The sequence below is a fragment of the Ammospiza caudacuta genome, chromosome 4 (genome assembly GCF_027887145.1).
Source record: "Ammospiza caudacuta isolate bAmmCau1 chromosome 4, bAmmCau1.pri, whole genome shotgun sequence".
Lineage (NCBI taxonomy): Eukaryota > Metazoa > Chordata > Aves > Passeriformes > Passerellidae > Ammospiza > Ammospiza caudacuta.
The window spans coordinates 24,835,593-24,858,333 of NC_080596.1; the positions used below are offsets into that span (position 1 = coordinate 24,835,593).

At 48.8% G+C, this 22,741-nt stretch overlaps 1 protein-coding gene across 1 annotated transcript in view; it reads left to right on the top strand.

Annotated features, from left to right (window-relative positions):
* Positions 1-22,741, top strand: part of ANTXR2 (ANTXR cell adhesion molecule 2) — a 76,663-nt gene that overhangs the window by 44,091 nt on the left and 9,831 nt on the right. The window contains exons 13-16 of the mRNA XM_058802963.1: positions 2,630-2,671; positions 3,237-3,332; positions 6,185-6,352; positions 7,201-7,281. Coding sequence (XP_058658946.1) covers positions 2,630-2,671; positions 3,237-3,332; positions 6,185-6,352; positions 7,201-7,281 — 387 coding nt within the window. The remainder of the gene's footprint in view (positions 1-2,629; positions 2,672-3,236; positions 3,333-6,184; positions 6,353-7,200; positions 7,282-22,741) is intronic.

Genomic DNA, 22,741 nt, shown 5'->3' on the forward strand with positions numbered 1-22,741 from the left:
AATGATTTTTTTTCAAGAAATTAGCTCATCTCCAAACTCAAACCTTCATTCTTTGCGACTCACTAAATGAGATGGAGCTTTGCCCGGAGAGGCTGATAACAAAACCAGACAAACTGAGGAAGCAGCCCATCTCTCCATGAGGATAATAAGACAGCAGCATTATTCAGAGGCTTCCTCATTGAAACAGTCTGAATCCAGCTCAGGGAAAGTTAATTTACAATACTCAGGTCTTCCTCTCTGCAGTTCTGTGTGCTGCTCCATCCAGAGCTGCACGTGTGCCTTGGATTTCTATTTTTTCAAAAACAGCTTTCTACTGATTTCACTTGGAATATCACACGATTGAAAAGAATCCTTGTGTGTGCACGTGTGATTCGAGTGTGTGAGTGTGAGAGCCTGTGGAAGCATAAGGATGCAGGCATTGACATTCCAGTGCTGTCAGCAGGGTGAGGAGCTGCTACTCAAAGCAGATTATTTTCTCACACCACTGTCACTTTTAAAACAAGTTTCATTTTCTGAAGCCATTAGAAATAACAGCTAATTAATGGATTGCTTGGCTTTAAACTGAATTTCCCCTCAAACTTTAGCAAGTTCAGGAGCTGGCACAGGATTGGATCCTCCACTGAGGAGATGAGCAAAAGCTGTCATTGACTATTGCCTTAGGAAGCCACAGTAAGCTCAAACAAGTCAGGTTTCCCTTGATTGTCCAGGGTGGGAGTTGTGATTCCTACATCCCCAATGGGCTTAGGGCCCGCAGGAATTCCATCCCTCATCACGGAGAGGTTTGCTGGGCAAAGCTGTGCTCAGACAGAGGCTTCAGAGTGGCACAGCCATAGATGAGGAAGGGCAGTGCCATTTCATATGGGTGCATACAGACCCACCTAGGAGCACCTTCTCCTGTACAGCTGGCAGGCTTGACAGAGATAGAGACAGAGACTGTTTTGGGACGATGGTTAGGGACAGGTGAAATGGAAATAAGGGCAGAAATTAAATAAGGTGTCCCTTCATTGAGAGAAAATGCTGCTCTACTGTTTCCAGTCTCCTAATTGCTTTCAGCGAGAATTAAATATCTCCAGGCTTTGGGAAATCCTACTCAGCATCCAAGTATCTCTCAGCATCTGTCCCACAATCCTTCTGTGTTGCTGTTTCATGTAAAGTTGGGGTAATGATTCCAGTGTGGCTCTCAGGAGTGTTTCACTAATTAAATAATTACTTTCTGTTAAGTACGCTGGAAACTCTTGATGACTGGGAAGAAAAAGTTTTCAGAGCTGTTTAAAGAAAAGTAATATCTGGCATGGTTTTGCAACATCCTAACAGCAAAGGGATGTCTCAAAGTTGAAATCCATAGTTACTTTCCAATCCACCCAAAGCACTCTGAGTTTGACATGAGCCATTCCATAATTTAAACCTGGAGGGCTGTGGAAAACTGGTTCCAGGGGTGCCATAAGTTATTTATCCTATTGGGCCAAATTCCTTTATGCACTGCTGAAAGGCAGTCAGTAGTAACTGTCTGGGTGGGACTGATAACTGAAATATAAATCAAGATGGAAAACTCTACTGATCAGAAAAATATGTTTCTTTCATGTATTATGCTGACTGCAGTGGTATTTTTATAAAAGTACTAATATTAAACAGCACAGAGTGAATAAAGTAAGGCATATTTCAATTAAGTTACTTAAAACCTGTACTAGATTGAATTGTTTGTCGGCATGTACAGTTTTGGATATGTTTGTGTAATATCAAAGCATAGCAAGAATGGACTCCTTGATATTCATGGTGTATTTTTTAGTCATTTCCAGGCAATACCCAAGCCCAAAACATGGCCCAATGTCACCAAAAAATGTACCAAGGTTAGCTTGCAAACTTGCTTTTCTCGTGGAGGAATGCCTGTGCATTCAGTTTTCAGCTGAATCAGTGAAGAGGGTCCCTTGCCTGTCCCTCCCCTGCTGGGACTGTCAGTGCTGGGCATTCTCTGAGCTTTATAGTGTGGATGTGACAAAGGGAATGGGAAGAGACTGTAGGGAGATTTAAATAGAGGTGTAAGAAATGCTCCCGGGAGTGGGCTTCACCCAGAGCAGTGTCAGAAGTGTGGGAGTGTGACTGCAGTGCAGGCACTGCACAGTCATGGAGCTGGGAGGTGGGAAATGAGAGGGCTGCGGAAGCGTCCCGGACATCCAGAGGTGAAGCCTGAGCTGCCAGAAGGCATTTCACACTTGTCACTGGGCCAGAGACTCCCCAGCAGCCGCCACAGCAGCAGTGGCAGCTCGGCCCACGGCTGTGCAGGACCTCACACAGCCCTCAGACGCTTTTCCTCCGGGATTGCTGACGGACTCTGTGAGGTCTCAGTGGTGGCTGTTCCTCACAGCGGCTGAGACTCATCCGTCCAGGAAGCGCGGTGGCAGACACGTCTGCCCAGAGTGTCTGCAGGCTGGGGATGGCAGCTCTGGCAGACGGATGGTGCTCATTTCCAGAAGGCCTCGCTGATGGATGCTCAGGGGAGCGGGCAGCACAGACTGCCAGCTCGCTGGCCCTCGTGGGGGCTCGGGTGGAAACAGGTCACTCTTACCGTGGTCTGTTGCCTTGGGCTGCTGCAGTGCAGCACCTTATTCTTTCCTGTGTTTGGTTCTTTCAGGTGATCAAGGATCCCCCTCCACCTCCGCCAGCCCCAAAAGAGGTATGGTGCCCCCACATGGAACCACTCCTGTGCTTTCCTGCGCGCTGCACGTCCGCCTCCTTGTCCGAGTGCTGCCAGAGAAAGGACTGCCCTGGGGGGTGCCTTCACTGGAGAAGAGGGTTCCTAAAGTCCAGATCTCTGCTCTCACAGATCTGGATGTGTGGGTCTCTCCACAGGCCTCAGCTCAGTGTGGCCTGAATTAAGCCCAGATCTGCAGAAACACTTAGGGCCTTTATTCTAAGACAGCTTTGTTTTCCACATTCTGCACTGAAAGCAGAAAGCTTGAATAGCCCTTGTCCAACATCTAAAGATTCATGTAGGACTTAGGCAGTGTTTTCCCCCTGCTCTCTCATTCCAGACACTGAGGAATCCCCCTAACAAGAGAATTCCTGTCCCTCTTACAGGCAGTAACACACTGGAGGCTCTGCTGTCCTCAGTGTTTGCACCCCTTTCACAACCAACAGGGTACACTCCGGGAACTCCAGTGGAATACACAGAAAAGACATTCAGTGTGTGGGTGTGGAAGCATCTTTTAAAAGTAAACGCCATTTGAATGTACTTACAGGAAGAAGAACAGGAACCCTTGCCTTCCAAGAAGTGGCCCACGGTGGATGCTTCCTACTACGGTGGACGAGGAGTTGGGGGAATTAAGAGGATGGAGGTTGGTATGATTTGGAGATGGCAGTTCCCTCAAGCACGAGCTCTCTGAGGCTGTAAGTGTGGAAACAAAGACTTGACAGTGCACTGAAAATACAAGGCCATAATGTGTGCTTGTCTTCCCACTGGCATAAGCCTTGGAAAATTTGTTACCATATCGAACAATTCTGACCTTGCCTCTGAAAGAACAGCTTTCAGTAGTTCCATTTGACTGGGACTTTAAATAGCTGCCTCAAGACATGCTCTTTCCATCACGCTAATGAGAAAGAGAGAGTGAGAGCCTTTTCTGCGTGTTTTGGAAGGAATTACAGTGAAACATAAGTCCCCCAAGTGTGGGCCAGCCAAATGCGCTGACAATGGTGACGCTGAGGAGAGGCTTGATCCCAGAGGGACTCGCAGCGACAACAGAGCCTGTCTTTGAAGAGACACGATAGCATCATGTTAATTAAAACAGAATGAAGAATGTGCATCCTTATGGGCACATCCTTATGGCAGGTTTTGTAGTCAAGTCAGCCTATATGGAATGTGCAAAGCAGTTCCTAACTGCAGTCCAGGAAGCTGTCTCTGTCTGAAACACCCACCTAGGCCATACTGAGGTGTCTTAATGAAACTTTAAAGGTATTGGCCTAATCAGCTTTGCTCGAGTACTTTTTAAATGCAGAGGCAGAATATGCAGGTTTGAAGCTGTGTCACTTATATGCATTTTCTTCAACAGTTTAGAATTGCTAATTTAGAAGAGCTTCAGATTTCACAAAAAGCAAACATTTTGTGCAGTGTTTTTCAGAAGCAAACTAGGAAATGCTTTCCAACATCAAGAATTACAAGCCTGGATTTGAGGGAAACTATGATGGCCTCCAGGAGGGGCTCCCAAATGGGATCCTGCACAATGGAGCAGAAAGCTCATGAACAAAGTGACATCGGGACCACAAAGAAAGACATGTTCAGCCCATGGCAAAAATGCAAACAAGGGTAGAAACTGATGATTAGGTTAGAAAACCTTTTCATCTGTGGTAGGAATTTCATGCAGGACTAAGGGCTAAAGAAGTTAACCAACTGAAATTCCTGCCAGCATTATCATGGGCCCTAGAAAAAAGCCCCCCTTGTGTGGGGCTGTGTGGCTCTGTCTGTCCCTGAGACCCCAGAGCAGTGTCAGGTGTGGCTGGGCACCGATGGTCAGTGCCTCTGGGTTTGAGTGGGGAACTTCACCTCTGCCCTGCTGTGTCTGGGACAGGCTGGGAAGATGGGCTCTGGCTGTAGGGAAAGCAGGACAGGCCTCACAGCTCTCCCTGGCTTAGAAGAGCACGCTGCTCCTTTGGGGAGCTGGGGAAGAAGTGAGAGAAAACACTCCAAGGGAGGTTGTTTCTTATCTGGCAGGTAAAGGTGGTTTCTGTGCCATGGCCACTGACAAACTTGCTGGTCCAGTTTGTCATTTCTTCCATGTTCGCAGTCCATGTGGCAGTGGAGTCGTCTGGTTTTTATTGCTTCTCTGGCTTTTTTTCTTCTGCCATTCCTTCAGCAGCATGATTCATCTGGCTGCTTCCCTTTCTGGAGAAGGAAGGGACTGAACCAACACCTTTGCACTTCCCACTCCTGTGCTGGAGCAGGTACCCATCCACTCCTGCCTTCTCCACTAGCTCCACTCCTCTGTGACAATCCCAGATAGCTTGGGCAGTGCTCTCCTAGCTCTGTCTTTTGGCATTGCTTTAAAGTTTTGTGATGTCATTGCCAGACCCCACCTGTTACAGTTAATTCATTTTTATGTCAAAATTGGGTGGTCAGACTCCACCACTTGTGGTTTCTTCTGGGTGAATTGGCTTTTGTCTGAAGGAGAAGGTAATTTTTTCAGTGAGAGATCCACCAGCTAATGGTTTTAACAGTGTTTAAAATACATGTTAGCAGCCACATGACAAGCCCTGTAAAAGTACCACTGATCACAGTGAAGACACAGGTGTACAGGGGCCTCCTGGCAGGCCACATCTCAGCAAATGGCATGATTATGGCAAGTCTTGCTGAAATGGTCCAGGTCACTTTCACTAAGGACTCTCAAACTTTCAGCTGTTCCTTTTTGGATGAGAAGGGAACAGCCTTGTCCAGGCTTGTTTCTGTGCACAGTACAGCAAACACTGCTGCTCAGATTGCTGCATGGTACTTGAGTTAAAGGTGAAACAGGATTCCTGCAGCAAGGTGAATTATCCCTCTTAGCAGGGAGGTTTTTCCATGTATTTAATCTCCAGAGCACAGTGAGTACAGCCTGTATGGAAGTGAGAATATGTGTCTCCCTGGCAGTGATAACCCTGGTTTCCTTCTCTTTCAACTCTCTATATATTTTATACACTTGGAGCAGCGTAACACACAGTTAACATTATCATACACAGTGTTGCATGTTCTGCATGCACTTAGGCAGGGTAGACAGTTTCACCTGCACTTCTCCAGCATGTATCTTCCTGCAGGACAACATGGAAACCTGAGCAGGTTCAGGGAACTTCTGCTTAAACCTCCCTAGGCATCACATTAAATCTACACTGGGGTTCTTGAAAACTCTCTGGGCCAGGAGACCTGGTTCAGAAATCTTACCCTTCATGGGTGCAGGTTAAGGTCTGAAATTTTAGGATAAATAAGAAGTAGAAATTATATTTTTAGAGATTTCACAGATCCCCTGTCACCCATGTGAAGAAAGATAGGATTTTTCAGTTCTGAGACTTATTTACAGACATTTACCTAAGACTGAAAAGGTAGTGTTTTCCTCAGTACCTCCTCTCTTGTTTATCCAGCACCTCTTCCAGATTTACCCTCTGTTATTTGCAGCAGTTTCCCTGCCCTGAGGTGCACTTACGCCTGAACTCTGCCTTTCCTCAGGTGCGCTGGGGCGACAAAGGCTCCACAGAAGAAGGGGCCAGGTTGGAAAAAGCAAAGAATGCTGTGGTGAAACTCCCAGAAGAACCAGAAGAACCTTTTCACCCTAAACCACCTAAACGAAAGCCTACCTCACCAGCCATACAGCAGAAGTGGTACACACCAATCAAGGTATCTGTTCAGTCTTTGGCACGATTGTTACTAAGGGCTGGGTTCTTTGTGCCTTATGCAGGCTGAGCTGTGCCTTACTTTCCAAGTGTTCCCATTCAAGTGTAATGTGCTATTCTCGAAGGGAACACCTACTCAGCAGGAATGGCAGAAGCAGTTTGTAGCCCTAAATGCACTACTTGATCATTACTGCCATATTCTGTTTGCCTCCCCTTAAAAAGGGACATATTGTACAGTGAGAGCATTAAAATCTATGGGGGCTTTGTTGGCTTAGTAGAGCTAATTAAACCCAAAACTGCACAGTTTGTAGCTGCTACACTAAGTTTTAAACACACATTGTCATGACAAACCAAGAAAAGCAAAAAATTACATAAAACAATGTAGTGCAAGAATTCTGATAAAAAGCAAATTGTTCTATCTGGCTCATATGGATGGTGCTCTGAGTCACCTGCCAGGAGAGCACAAGCACTGCCTACAGGCAGAGGGTAGGTCTGTAAATACCTTGCCTTTTTAGGTGTTAAGAGCAGCAAACACCCAGGTGTAGCTGGGACACTGGACACTGCTGTCTTCCCAAGTGCCTGCCACTCCTTTCTGACCCCCAGAAAGCCCTGAAGCCGTGATGTCCAGACACACAGGCAAGGTCTGGAGCCATCTGTGCAGTGTGGGATGCTCCTAACCGGCTCTGCTCCCCAGGCACTCCGGGTGGGCAGGAGCAGCACCACAGTGGTTGTAGGGGACACAGGCCAGCCTTAGCTCTGCTCCCCAGGCTCCAGGGAAGCGGTGCTGCCCTGGGCAGCCCCTGTGCGGGTGGGGGTGCTGCTGCCCCTGACTGAGCCCCCGTGTCCCCGCAGGGCCGGCTGGATGCGCTGTGGGCGCTGCTGCGGCGCCAGTATGACAGAGTCTCGCTGATGCGGCCTCAGCAAGGAGACCAGGTGGGTGTGCGGTGCACGGCTGGCCAGGGGCCGGGACACGGCCCGGGGGGGAGCAGAGCGACACCAGAGTGGCACGGTGGGAAGGGCGACACACCGGGGGATCCAGGTGGCAAAAGGGGTGTTGCACCAGCCTGGATGCGCAGCACTGGCACAGGGCTGGCGGAGGCAGAGGGAGGGGTGCTGGATGTGGTGTGTGCTCAGGTGGAGAACAGGAACACAGCCTCGTGCAGGGTAAACTCTTGTCACAGGCACATACATCACTCTCAGACCCAGCTGTTTGCAACAGCAGAGGCCGGCAATAATGTCCATGCAAGTTGCTTCCTAGAGCTTTGCACTTGCACACCAATGGCACCTTTCACAGAAGAAGGTGAGGAAATATGTTTTCTCAGTAGTCCTTTCTCCTGGAACATCTCTGGCCACTGAAAAAGGGGCCTCTCCCCCAAATGCTGCTGAGGACACAGAGCTGCTGTTTGCACCTCTGATAGTGAAACCAGATCAAATATTTTTGTTTGCTGCTCCTTAGGAAAGTATCACTTTGATTGTCAGCATTTATCTCCTGCATCCACTCAGCTTCCTGTCTGTGGCACTTGGGAAGAGCCACGGGAGCAAATGCTTTACTTTCAACAAGATGGCAGCAGGTCACAGTCTCACGTACTCCAGGGCACTGTCTGTGCACCATGCAACATGAAGGCCACATAAAAGGATGACAGGGCTGAAGGGGAGGGAGTTACATGTGGTAGAATGGGAGGTAACGGGAATTTTGATTATTTTCGCGGGATGAAGTTTGGTGCTGTTCAAAAGGATGAAGAGGTGAGACTAAGGTAAGGCAAGTGTTGGAAACAGCAGAATGGCCAAGTGCAGTGCTGCAGGTGGAGAGCACAGCTGGATACAGCTTTTAGCATTGTTACCGTGGCAGGTTAGTCACTGTTTGCATGAATAATGCATGTGACATGGAGCAGCAATAACAACGGCAATCTACACACAAAATACATGGCACAATACAGTTTAACGGGTAAATGCAATGTAAACAGGAACGTAGAAGTGGTGCTTTAAAAGGCTAAAAAAGTGTCAATCAGGGCCTGTTTTGGGGATTTCTGCCCCTAAAGGGAAGCAGTTACTGTAAGGATTGCCCTGGGGGCAGGCTTTGCTGAGCCGTTGTGCAGATACCCTCCTTCCCTGGGCCTGACAGGAGCAACACTGGCCAGCATCTCAGCTTGTGAAAAACAGAGTGGCGGCTCAAGGGAAAAGGAATGGTGGGTCAGATGTGACCTATGTCACTGCAGAGTGCCATTTCTGTCTGCGCAGTGTTTGCTGTCTTGGGGAAAAAATGGTATCTTTTTCCTTGTTCCTAACACACTGGGTGGAGATCCCATGGTGGGCCCCTAGTGTGTCAGTGCACGAGTGTGCACAGGGAGACACACACAGACACACAGACACACACACAGAGCCGTGGAGTTGTTCAGCACCTTTCTGTTACTGTTTAGGAACTTGTCAGTTCCATTTGTAAAAGATCTCACTGCTGAATTGGAGTGCTTGATGAGGCAGTTGAAATTTGGGCATGAGGTATCAAAGCAGAGCGAGCAGTTGGTGCATCCCCGCGCTGTCCTGGCTGTGCCGTGCGGCAGGCGGTGCCGGGAGGGCCGTAGCAGGAGGCTGCGGGGGAGGCCGGGGCCGCGGGAGCCGCGCCCAGGTGTGGGCACACCGAGCAGGCTGCGGGCACAGCTGTGCGGCGGCCGCGGGAGCGAAGGGCAGGCCGGGGCACGTGGGGCCCGGGGGCTGCAGCACTAAAGGTAGCACGACTTAGACACAGCTGCTCCCCGGCTCGCCTCAGGCACAAATCCAGAGATCCATCGCGGGCTGGCTGTGCTGGGGGCCGAGGACACGCAGCCACTTCAGAGACAGCTGCACGCCACGGCAGCTGCGCCGGGCTCCCAGTGAGGGATGAGGACAGCAGGTATGGATCGAGGGCCCCACAAACAGCCTCCATTAAGCCACGAGCGCTTTTGAAGGGCTCCCATCAAACAGAGCAAGTCCACAGCAGGAGATTTCAGCTGCAGAACCATGTGGTGTTTTCTGTGCTAACAAGGTAATTTATAAATGATGCATTACCCTGTGTCTGTGCTCCTAGCTAGACTTCCGTCCTTTTTTTTATTAAAGGGGCAAAGAAGACTGAGCCACAGCAGTCTGGGCTACTCTGATAAACCAGTTCAGTGTCCAAGGATCTGTACTGAACTTCTTTTGCCAGGAGTCTGGGGCTGCCCAGGAACACAGCCTGGCACAGGGGCACAGCACCAGCCTCAGGGGCCTAGCTTTTCCTCTAAATCCTTGTGTTTGTTTTCCAAGTCACAGTTTAGCAGCACAAGGTGATCATCAGCAGTTTGGATTCTTTGTCTGAGCTTGCTGCAATGTGATGGTGGCTGAGACTCTGATCCTGTGTACGTTTATGCACACAAACATCTTTAAGTGCATGGCACTTGTAATGAAGATTTTGCCCTATCAGGATGGAAATAGGAGTCAGTGGTAAAGGAAGAGAAAGACTGTACTTCATTCTAGGACAATCAGAAGAGACAAGAACTGTAGAATACTTCCAGGTTGTACTTCCATATACAAACCAGCCTTTTAAACAGGAAGACACTGGTACTTGTTTTTAAGCCTGTTAGTTTTTTCCTGCTTTAAAGGTCTTTTCTAATAATGGCTGCAGAGTTACCACAAGCATCTGTTTAAACTGTTACTTTTGAGCATCTCTGCATACTACAAAAGTAATACATTCTGCACGTGCAAGATGTGGCTAGCAGTTCTCCCTCCAAAAGGAAGCTCCTGGTCACTGGAATCATGCCCTCTCCCTGTAGCCTGAGCTGGTTTCAGGAGGGTCTGGCTGGCTGCCTGGCAGGTGCCCTTTCCTAGAGCCACTGGAGTGGCTCTCCTGGCAGCCGGATTTGCTGTCAGTCAGTGGGAGCGGGAGGGACCATCTTGCTGAAGAGAGGATGTTATGCTGGTGTCAGGAGAAACAGGGATATTTTCCCAACTATGTAGGCAGCAGTTCTTGGCACTGCCTCCCTTGGTGCAGATGAGTCTGCTGCTCTCTTGAATGAGCCTTGGGGGCTCATCCCTCTGTGAGCAGTGGTAGGAATGAGAGAGCAGGAAGAAGCCAACCTGCCTGTCAGTTCCAAGGCCATGTGGCACGGGATGGCAGCCATGGAGGAAGGAACGTCGGTGCTGGGGGAAGCACGGATGTGCCATAGGTGTCGCACAGCTTCCCTGCCAGCACATGAGCAGTGCAACCCCCCAAACCAAGCCAAAGAAAACCTTTCCCTGGGCAGGGCAGGGGCTGGTAATCACAGAGTGTTTCACTGCACAGGATTCCCAAGCAACAAGCACATTTGTTTTCCTCATCCTGACAACACCTTTCCCATGGAGTGAGCTGCAGCAGAGTGATGCAGCAGGCCTGTTCCCCTGGCCAGATTATTCCTCCCCTGTGAGTTGGTGGCACAGGGCAGCTGTCCGAGCGGCTGGCTGGGATTCGGGAATGGCCGCTGAGCTAATCTCCAGGCTTTGCAGATGAAGGAGGCAGCAGATAACAGGATTAAAGTTTCCCAACCCAGGGTTTTCACAGCCCGAGACGCGGGCGGAGGGGGAGACAGAATGACTTCTGTCATTAATCTTAATTGATTGCCAAGAGGTTTTTAATCTGGCTTATTAATTAGGAAGGTCCTTAACACACTGTCTACATATCAACATCAGATGCTCTTTTGGGACTTTGGGGACATATGGCCTATCTATATTTACATTCACACAATTTACACATACATACATCGCTGTATGGGAGCTGCTCGCACGGGTAACGCGCATGCAGCGCCGAGGAAGCGTTTGCATTCACACAGTCTTCAGCAAAAGGGGATGAAAATGAAAAAACACCTCGCTCAAAGGTTACATTCCCACACTCTGAACTCCCATACCTCTGTTTATATTGATATGTGTATTAATCCAGATCAATTTTACGTGCCATTTATCTAGATTAGCATTCAAATGGCATTCTTAGTTTGGCAGATTTAAGAGGTCCCAGTGTTCTTCCACAGTGACATGGTACATTTTAAAAAGTCCAGGCTGTGGTTCCACTGCCATTTTGGAGGAGATCAGCACAAATACTTGATAGAACAGAGTTAGGTGATGCTTGAAATGGTGACCAGAGCCAAAGATGGGAGGTAGTGGCAGAATGAGGTGAATAGAACTAGGCTGGTTTCCCTGTCACTTCACTGGCCTCTAACTTCACTCCTCTGACCAACAGCAAAGGCATGTGAAAACACCTTGGAAAAGCTGTTTCTATAAAGTGAGTTTCGGTCTCACCTGGCAGGTGTGCTATCACTGACCATAGCTGTGGCAGCCTGAGCTCGTTCAGTCACCCAGGGTGAGTTGTTACAAACCTGTGGTAAACTGCAGCTACTGGAATGCTCAGATGTGCCCACCCAGGCCCTGCCAACCCAGGGCTCTAAAGCCTGTAAGCAGTTGCACACGTTAATCCTTTTGTGCACAACATTATCCAAAAGAAGGCAAGGGGGAGGGAGCTGTTTTCCCCTACAGCTCTTCAAAAGTTGGGAAGAACTACAGTGCACATGCTGCTGGATGTGACTGCTGCATGGGAGAGGCAGACAGTGGGGAGAGGGAGAGGAAAAGTGATCCAAAATTAGTTATTGCCTCCGATCTTATTAGTGCATTCCCATAATTCAAAATTACTTTTGTTCTGAAATCAGTTTTTGCACGTTTAAGTTAATTCTGACCTACAGATCCATAAAGCATTAACACAACCCCCATAACACTTCAGTTGTTTGCATTGTGGGCAGGTGTTCCCCAGCCAGAACATTTCCTGACCACTGGCTGTGGGCTGGCTGTGCCACAGCCTCCTGCAATTTAAGCACAGGCTCCAAGGAAGGCAATGCAATGCACAACAATGGTTACCAATGCTGCTCCCTCTCACAGAGGGCTTGTGGTGCACACAGGTCTGTCCCCTCCCAGTGACTCCAGAAAGAATTCTGTAACTTCCAGGAACTGGTGAGCAAATGCTACATGAGATAACCACTGCAGTTCAGGTGGGCTCAGTTCCTGCCAGGCTCCAAGCTGTGCTGGACAGGTGACCAAGGAAGGGGAGCAGTGTCCCTGGCCTGCCGCTTCAGGACAGGTGACACATCTGGCTGTGAACACAACCTTGGGGATGGGGCGACAGCCTTCCTAGGACAGCGCTTCCCTGCTGCAGCTTCATGGGTGCTCTGGGGCTCAGTACTGCCCCTTCCCAAGTAATGGTTGTTCCTCAGACACATTTCTGTCTGCAGTTTTCTCCCACAGCCTTGCCCTGTCTTTATTTGTTAGTCCAGCAGGCCACACGCAGCAGTGTAAAACAGTTTAATCCAGTGAAAAAGGGGTAGATTTTCTTGGAGTTCATTATCACCTTTTTCCAGTGGAAGAACAGAAATTCTTTACTAGTGTGAAATAGAAGTTCCCTTTCTGGATGCAAACTGTGCCTGTCTGAGCAGAGAGGAAGCAAGGGTGCAAAGCACACAGGAGCTTGTAGCATGTTTTGTATCTTTCTGTACCTAGGTAGATGGATGATACTTTATTTTACATTATAGTAAAACATAGACCTTACTAAAATCTGGAAAGGCCATAAAATGATCAGCAGAATAAGCATATTATGATCCAATAGAAAATGGTTATTTAGAGTTGAACATTCAGAGCAGTGCCCAAGGGCTCTGAGAATATCAGTCCATTCTGGGAAGGAGGTTCCCAGCCCCGTTGAGCACCCCTGAATCTGGGAATTGCTCAGAAACTCTGAGTAGTGCCCCCCTGCTCGCCCAGGAGACAGAGAGGATGTCTGAGCAGCCCTCTTCCAAGGGCTGCTTCCCTGCCTCTCAGGACTGCTTGGCTGCCCTGTTCCCATCTCTGTTTGCCCCCTTGGGGAGCTGTGGGTGCCTGTCTTGAACCTGGAGTATCTCCCACAGCCCAGCCACAAGAGTCACAGGCCATTTGCTGCCATGCCTTTACTAAAACAACATCTCTAGACAAAGGCTCCCCAGTGAAGTGGCCAGGGCAGTGATAGGAATGCTGGGAATGGCCCTCCCAGCCCACCTGCTCCCACAGTGGAGCAGCCATCAGTCCCCTCTGGTGACATGACTGTGCCCCAGCAGGTGGTTATAGGGCATCGGGGCCAATCGGCTCCATGATTACGGCGGCCCAGTAAGGTTTTTTTCCTCTGATACCAATACTTACAATAAAAAGGAAAGGTGTTTGAAGGATTAGGGGAATAACAGATATAATTTTTCCATTGTACTTAGGAATCTGTGCATTAGAACTGTGAGAATTCTCTGAAAGAACTCTTCCTGCTTCCTTAAATTCTTCCTATGCTGGTTGTAATTAAGGCCCTTTCCTCCCAAGCCAGCCACATGCCCAGCTGGCACTCTGTGAATGCTCCGAGGCACTCTCAGGGCATGTTTGATGTCAGTCTGTCCTGATTTATAAACCCATAAATGCTCTGCTGAGAGCGAGGAGAGTAATACTAGGTTTTGGCTCAGAGAAGTCAGGAGTAATGCAGTGCTGTGTCTCCCCCGCAGCAGGGAGGACGTGCCTTCCCATTGGGCCCTGGCCGTACATCCCTAAATGCAGTGTGTCCTCTGGACAGAGCAGCAGGGCTCTCCCGAGGGACAAAAGGAGCTGAGGCACATGTGCAGAGCTGATGTGAGCCCCAAGTAATGAAGCAAGCCCATGGCCAGGAGGGGAAGGAGAGATGCCCCTGGTGAGCGTTGAGTACCAGCAGGGAGCAGAGGGTCGCTGATGTAGTTAAAGGGGTTCACAGTGCATTTCTAGGGGGTGAAAATGGGAGAGTCACACTGTTAAAACAATGACAAGGGTATTTGGGGCCAAAGTGGAGCAACATAAAGCAGGTTTTCTCCCATGAATACACTCATTGCAGAGCTTAGGGCGCAGAGATTTCACCTCGTACACAGACACAAGCCAAGCCAAGTCAGATTTACACCAGTCTAGAATGAGCTACACAAAGCCCCTGCATCTATCAAGGACTGCACTGCTTAGGTAGAAAGTTGTGGCATGGAGCTCAGTTCTTGAGATGGCTCTGAAGAGCAGTTTTATGAATAACTGCTGCAGCTACTGAGCAGTTCAGGCTGAGCCACGTGGCACCCCCTGTCAGCCAGGAGAAACACTGACACTACTGATCCCCTGGTTTGTCCCGTGCATGCTCAGGGACAGCGTTTGGCATGCATGCCAAAGGCTGCCGTCACTGGACATGGCCTGGGAAGGCCAGTTTGGTGCTAATGAGATGGCTGGGAGAAGGGAACTCCACCACAGCGGTGGGAAATGGTGCTCTGAGCTCGCTGCCACTCTGGGATTAGGGTCTGTCCCCAGCCTGTCTGACATGGCCTGAGCACCCACAGAGCCCTCAGCATCTGCAGCTGGGCACCTTCCTGAGCATCCTCCTGCTGGGGACCCTGTTCCCACAGAACCTGTGGGAGCAGCAGGAGATGTGCCTGCTCGGGAGGTGACACCGGAGCACTGCACAGGGGTGACCTGACCTGCTCACACCTGCAGTACAGCCTGGTGTGAGAAGAAGGGCTGGGCTTCCTTTGGCGCCAGGGCTACAGGTCTGTCTGTTTCCATGGTGCAAGTTCAGTCACACGCACCCCAGCTTCCTGAGGCTGATATTTTCAGATGTGCTACTCAGATCTATTTTAAGGGTTCTTCCCACTGCAAGTCTGTGATGAGCATTAGAGCTTTAAAGGACTGCTTTGGGAAGCTATTACCAGTAGGTATTAATTATTGAACACTATACCTTCTGGAAAAGTTGTTTCATCACTGGAAAGTGACCTTGCTAGAAGAGGCAGAGGGAAAGAGAGGCGTATGGTGCCTCCTGAGAGCAAGTGGAGTGATGCGTGGCAAGAGAAGACACTAAAGATTTATTGTCTGTGGCAAAAGAAACACAGATCTCTGCTTGTGCAGTAAGTGTTTTTGACATCATACGACATAAAGAGTGATCGGATGCTGTAGTTAAAAAGTGTTTCACTGAAGGGAAATAATAGACATTTTCACAGTGCTGTGTCTATTAAGCGTCCAGCTGCGTGGCTGTGCAGCTGAGCTGGCCCTGATAACTCCAGTGCTGGAGTTCAGGCAGTTCTGAGTTAAAAGGCAGCTGGATGATCCTGAGAGAGGACACTAAGAATTTATCTCTCTTGAAAGAAGATCCCTTTTGACCTTGGCTGGTACAGGTTACTTCCTGACAGCACACCACTGAACAAGTTCAACATCAGCACTGTTTGGACGCCTGGCATGGAAATGTCATTTATTAACCTGGCCCTGGCCTTTTCCCTGGAATTTCTCTTTTTCCCAGCTGTTAGTGCAGCAGTGTGCTTGTCTCTCAGTGACACTGGGAGTTGGACTTCTCCCTTTGCTCCAGTGGTTTAAAAACCCCAAGTGAAACAGGTGTTCAGTTTAAAATAAAAGCTGGGGAGAAGCCAGAACTCAGGCTCACCTCTCACCCTGTGGCTGCCTTTGCCAGGCTGCAGAGCGAGGTGTGGCCAGAGAGCTCCTCGATAAATCATCATTAAGTCCACATGCAAATACAGCAGCCCAGCCCAGGCGCACAATTAGGCACCTAATTACGGTGAAAACCCAACTGCACACTTTGCTACAACAGCCCTGTGGCCCTGGGGGCCAGCCGGCCCGTCCCTGCCCTGGGAGGCGCTGGGATGGCACCTCTGGAAGGGCTCCTGGGAGGGGCAGAGGTGTTCACGGCGCTCAGACAGGGAGGAACCCAGTTCCCAGTCAAGAAAAATGCAGTGCACGCGTCCTGTGCCTGTTCAACATCCTATGATGCATTTTCTTTATTCTTAAGTCTTGTAAAACCAGCAGTGCCTTCTCCTTCATAACATCTTGGTAATTTCTTGGAAGGAATTTGAAGGAATTCCTGATTTGGAATTGAAAACTTATACTAAAAGTCTGAGAATAAGAGTTGTTGAAAAGAATCTACTAGCCAAGGAGCAAAGACACAGTTCTACATTAAAAAAAATCATAGAACTGCTAAAATTACTGCAGTTTTTAGTTTTAAAATGCACATAATTTGTACAGTCTGAAGTGCTGCTCAAAGGAACTCTGTCTGTGTGAGGGGATCATCATTAGGTTTATTCTGTGAGCACAGTAAAACCAGGATTTCTGTGCAGATTCAGGAGGAGAGGCTACGTGGGCCTCATTTCTGTCCATTTTCACCCCACCTGCCACAGTCAGGCCATCAGCTGAGAGGTGTTTGCGTTTTGTTCTTGTGCTCACCACCACTACTTAATCCTAAGGAAAGCATCATTTTGCTTAGGAAAAACACAGTGTTTCACATGTTTTGCAATTTCTCACCCACGCTTCCAAAGAACGGGTCCATGTCCCAAAATCCCACCAAAAAATCCAGCACCAGAGTTGGGAATATTACCCATATTTGGGAAAGCCAGTTTCCGTGCTCTTTGATCCAGCGCATGTGCAACCACAGGGTTATTACCTGGGTAACAGACACACCTGCACTTGTAAGCTCTTGCATCCCTGTCTCAGGATTTCCCATCATTTATACCATCTCTGTGACAGAGGAGGAACTGTATTTTCTGATTGTCACTACCAAGTCTGCAGTGATTTATTCCTGTAGGCTCTAACTGAATTAAAATCTTAATTAAGCTTATGCCATTTTTTTCTTCATTTTAATTAGGAACAGCCAAACCACTTGTCTGGGGGAAGGAGAAAGAAAAAGATAAAGAGCAGCAACACTTTTTTCTGTTCTTAGTTGTATTAATGAAGGCATGGTGAGAATGTCCTCCCAAAGAGGTGCCACAGGGCTGGACAGTTAACACAGCACAGCCAGTGCTGTGGTTCAGGAAAGCTGAGTCTTCCACAGAAATGCTTTCCCTGAGTGTTTCCAGGTGTCATTTCACACCTAACTTCTACAGTCCTCACTTCAATAAGACACCAGGAAATGACCCATTAGAGTGCTGAGTTTTTGGTGTAGTCACATTGAAAACCCTCTCAGATCATCAAGTCTGCCCACCTGCCCAGCACTGCCAAGGCCACCACCGACCCAGGTCCCCAAGTGCCACGTGCACAGGCCTTGGAACACTTCACAGAGAAGCATCACTTGTCTGTCCTGCTCCTGTTTCACCTACAGCAAACTGTACACAGATCACACAGGTTATGCCCTGAGCACATTAGAGGTTTGTACTAAGCTCTTCTAACTTACCAAATGCTGCCATCAATTAAGTGTAAGTCCCTCACTTTTAGCAGCAAGGGATTTTCCTGTGCTCCTCTTTCCGTGTTTCCCATTCCTTCCTCCCCAGCCAGCCTCTCCAAAGGTGGCAGCTTTGCACAGGCGCAGGCTGGTTCTTTGTGTGGAAGCCCTGGCTGAGTTTGTGTGCTCCTCCACAGGGTGGAAGATTTTTTTCCACACACTGCCCACAGGGCCTGTGGCAGGGAAGTGGCCATTCCACGAGTTCCCCTGGTCTGCAGGGGAATGTGCTTCCACCAGCAAAGCTGCTGTGGCAGGGCCGGGGGCTTAGGCTTTCCCAGGGCTTCATGGGGTGGGAACTGTCCCAGGGGAAACTGGAGGCTCCCAGTGCTCCTTGAATTTCCTGCTCAACATTTGCATGTTGACATTTTCTACTTAAGGGGCCTTTTGGCATCTCTGGCATTAATTTATAATGCTGTGGTAGCGGGGCTGCAGCACTGCTGGAACAGCCTTTACTTTAGAAAGACTTTGCTATGGAATCCGACTGGAATCGGTGCAGAGACTGACCACGTTCCAGCTGCTCCTGCTGGGATTTTTGGTTTGTTGGATTTTAGCTTGTTGAATTTTGAATTTTTTATCCTAATTGGCTAGATTTTGTAAGTGCATTTCCTAACTGTATTTCCCAGTATCTTTATATTTCACATGTTCTAATGGAGTGTTAAATGACACTGCTGGATTTTGTGCACTTTCCTGTGTGAACTGAGCCCCGAGATCAGTCCAGGAAAATAAGGGCTTGAATTTGTGTACTTGCTTGGCAGATGTAATTCACAGACTGTGAAACCTCCTCTGGTTTAAGTGAAGGTACAATTTGAACCAGGGGGTTTTACACAAGCAAAGTGGGATTAAAAGTGCCGTTTATGTCAGTAAGGCCTTGCAAGGGCCTAGGACAGACCAGCTGGATTGAATTTTATTACAGCTGGTACAAGACCCCTTACAACATGTGTGGGTCATTTAAAAATTTTAGAAATCATTTAGCTTCAATCAGCCCTTCATTAACTGCAGTTAAATGCATGTAAACCATTTGAGGACAGTTCACAAAGCTATTTTTACTCATTCATCTGCACCTGTTTGAAAGTATAATTTGAAATATGCAATGAATTACAATAGTTGAACCTGTATTTCATTTTTGCCAGAGAATTTTTATATAGAAGTTTCTGATTGTCATTTGGTTCTGTTGTGCTTTCAACTCCAAAGAGCTGACATGCTCATCAGTGAAAGGATGTAGAAAAGGCACCGATCTACCTGTGTTGCAATTAAATTCCGGCTTCAGTCCATGTGTGGCTGCAGCTTCGGAAGGTAATTGTGCACACCTCATTGCTTTTTAGTTCTGAATGCTGCTGTGGTAATTTACCAGGTAATTCCAGAGACAAGGTCTAAATTATCAGTGATTTCATAAAGTTTAAAATATCCATACCTAGCAGGAGGACACTGGGGCATTGCCTCCTGTCTCCCAGACTGTGAGTCCAAGAGTACTGGAAAAGCCCCAAACCCGGGGGTGCAGGGCACTGGGCAACCCACGGCTCCGTTCTGTGTACAACAAACACGGCGTTGCTACGGCAACCACGCTTCATTCGGCTCTGTAATAGCTGTGACAAACCCCGCCACCTTTCCCAAATTCACCATTTATCACGGCATTCCTACACTTTACCTCCAGTTAACTGTTCCCAGCCATTTCCCAGCTCTCACACAGGGATTTTTGTGGGAGCTGTTCCTTTCCTTTGTCCAGTCAAACCAATCTGAACCCTCAGGCAGCTTGAAACTCTCAGGGTGGGATAATTTGAATTTCTGTCAAATCCTTTAGAACTCCAGTGTCCTCCTCCTGGTGGCATTCCCAAGTGTCTCCTCAGGCAGGAGGCAGCTCAGAGCAAGGCTCCCAGTGACACTGATGGGGGCTGTGCTGTGCGCACACACCCTCTGGAGGGTACGCAGCTCCTTTGGGGAGATCTGACTGTGCCCTTCCTCACAGCCAGGGCTCAGGCTGGCCTCTGGGAGCAGCCCCCAGCTTTGCCCCAGGCTCTAGGAATGCCCCCGAGCACACTGTCCCTGGCAGTGCCATCCCCCGACCCAGCCAGCCTTCCAGGCCAGGCAGATCTCAAACAGTGGGGAGTGCATTCCTTGGTGTTCAGCGCTGCTGGATGGATGCCCATCCTGGCCTGGCCCTGTGCTGTGCCCAGGTGTGTGCCCCCCCAAGCCAAGCCATCTGCACTGCCATGACCAGGAGCAAATCTGGGTCAGCCCAGGCAGGAGGGGAAGGGCACTGGGCAGGGACCTAAACACCCAGCACATGCTGCTGCTTTTCCTTTGGCATCAGTGCAGCTTCTCAGGAGAGGCCGGCTCAAGTACTACCCAAGTACTCAAGGCCAATTCCTCAATGACCTGGAGGAGCTTCCTTCCTTAATTCCAAAGCTGATAACTCCATCACTACCTCAACCCAGCTGTGTACAGCTCTAAGCTCTGGCCAGCTTTACCCACGCTTTAGTGAGGACCAGATGTTCCTCTCTCTCCACAGCTCCTCTGAGTTATCTCCCATTCTGAGACTGGCCTCGAGGGTGCTTCCCCCTGCCTGGTAAAAAACTACAGAAACCCAGAAGCTTTGGATAATGAAGCAAACATATTTCTGTGGTGTGGTGTGGGCATTTTTTTTTCAGTCTGCTGCTGCTAGTTTTTAAATATAAAGTATAGCATATGTTTAACACAGAACATATGGAAAGAATGTAAAAGCAACTCTTGAATTCCAAGTATCATATTCTAAGTGGAAAAGACTCCACAGTGTGAAAGTGGTCATTCAGAAAAAAAATCAGGAAGATGTACTTATTATATGTAAATACTTATAAACTCAGTTATGAGGAGGAGAGGTCCCTCACTCTGGGGTGTGTCCAGGCACACACAGAGGTGAGTCCTGCTTTGAGAGGAAGGTATGACTCCTCAGCCTTGTTAGGAAAGGTGCTCAGCTCAGGAGGCTGCTCACTACCCCTGCCAGGCGGTCGTGTGCTCCTTCCCTGATGAAAGTTAGGCTGGGTAAGGTACCTTATTTGTCTGGACAGACTGACACTGCAATGATTTAATTAATTTCTATGCCAGATAATTCACTTCTAAATTCTTAGCACACAGTTATGTTCAGTGTAAGAACTCTTGCATCTGTATTTCTGTCTGCTCTTGTACTTTGTACCTGCCTGTGTAGGACAGATCAATCCAGGCTTTCAGCTGGGAGTTCATGATCTCTAAGTGCCCAGACTCCATCCACATGGGCCTGGGTGCTGGGAGCAGTTCAGCTGCCTGCACAGGAACAGCAGCAAACGCTCCCCTGTCTTGTTATTGACGGGAGAACTCCTCAGAGGCCATTTCACACACAAGGGTTTTTTACCAACAGAGACCCTGAACAGAAGGCAAATGGATAAACCAGCACGGCCACCCTTGCATTCCCTCCTGCTCCTCCCCTGCTCACAGAACCACGGCACCACCCGGGTCCAGCCCTGCCCTGAGGGAAACACTGCACAGTGCAAAGCCCAGCATTGTCCCCAAATTGTTCCCAGACTGCAGCAGCTTCTTTCCCCATGTCCTGGCACTTTGTCTCTCTTCCAGAACACAAGGACAGGGAGAACTGGCGACAACGGATAGAACAAGAGGACACAGTCTCAAGTTGCGTCAAGCTAGATGTAAGTTAGAAGTAAGAAGGAAATACTTCACAGAAAGAGTGGTCAGAAACTGGAATCATTTACCCAGTGAGGTGGTAGAGGCATCATCCCTTGAAGAATTTAAAAAAAGACTGGATGTGGCACTTGCTGCCATGATCTAGCTGAACAGTTAGAACATCGGCTGGACTAGATGATCTTATAGGTCTCTTCCAGTCTTGAAAATTCTGTGATTCTGTGAATGCCACAATACAGGTATTCTCTGTTACTTAGGGAGAAAGGACTCAGCAGTGGCAGGGAGGGACCCCAGTGCAGGTTTGTGCTCCCCAGACCCACCAGCACACAGGAAGGTGCCATCCCTACTGACTCTTCTTCCTTCCTCCTTTCTCTCCCCTCTCCTTTTGTGTGCAGTCCCAGATAACTGCCAGTCACTTGGCCGGGCTGGCTCACAGAAGGTGCAGCAGGCACAGATGGCACTAATGCATAAATGTGATCTAGTGAAGGGATGCCAGCACCAACCCCCCACAGGTTCCAAGGAGCTGCAGTGCACTTAGAGGGATACGGGGATTGGCAAGGTGAAAGCTGAGATTTGCAAGAGCTCACTGTTCCCGAATCAACAACAGAACCCTACAGCAAACGCGCAGATTTCTTTATTAATTTAGCAAATGCACTTAATGCCACCATCTCTGGGTTTATGTGTAACAAAGCCCCTCCAAAGCCCTCATTCATTACACAAATTAAACTGAGCAAAGGGAAAAAGGGAAAAAGGCAAAGGTGGGAACTGAAAACCAGAACAAACTCACCAGTCTGGTCTGATTCCCATGTATGAAACACGGCACTGAGGGGTTGGGAGTCAGGGGATCTGAACAGGGTCTGGCAGCAATGGAGTAAATTCCATAAATACCCTGTCCCTGCTCAGCACTTGGAGCACACAAACATCCCATCAAATCCCTTTTTCCCATAGTCACTGGTAATGGACATTTAGGAAGAATGCATAGGGAAAGGAGTAAACTCAGCCTGATGGTGTTTCCACAGGACACCTCTCCTGACTGCTAAAGAACAGGGACATCTCCATAGGCACATCTGTAGCAGTGACTTCTAATGAGGAAAAAACATCTCAGGAAATACAGCCTCTACTCCCAGGCCCCTTCCCAAGGCAGGAAGAGAGGACATCCCAGTGCACCCACCCCTGTCACACACTTGGCACAGAGTGTGACAGGCCAGCCTGGGGGGCTAGGAAGGAGCCCCTGACAGACTGAAGCCTGTCGCTGCCCAGTCCAGGGTCCTCCACATCCCAGTGCCATGAGCCTTACGCAGCTGCCTTTAAAGAAACTATTCCTCATTTTCAGCAAGGTGCACAGGAGAAGCAGAGCCTAAAAATTAACAGAGCTGCTAACTTAGTGACACTGGCACCTACGGGGGAGTTGTAGCAAATGCCTCGTCAGTATAAAATCAGAGAATGCTGCTGGGGAGTGGGATGCCCAAATACCTGAAAAGTGTGAATTACTAATCCCTTTGG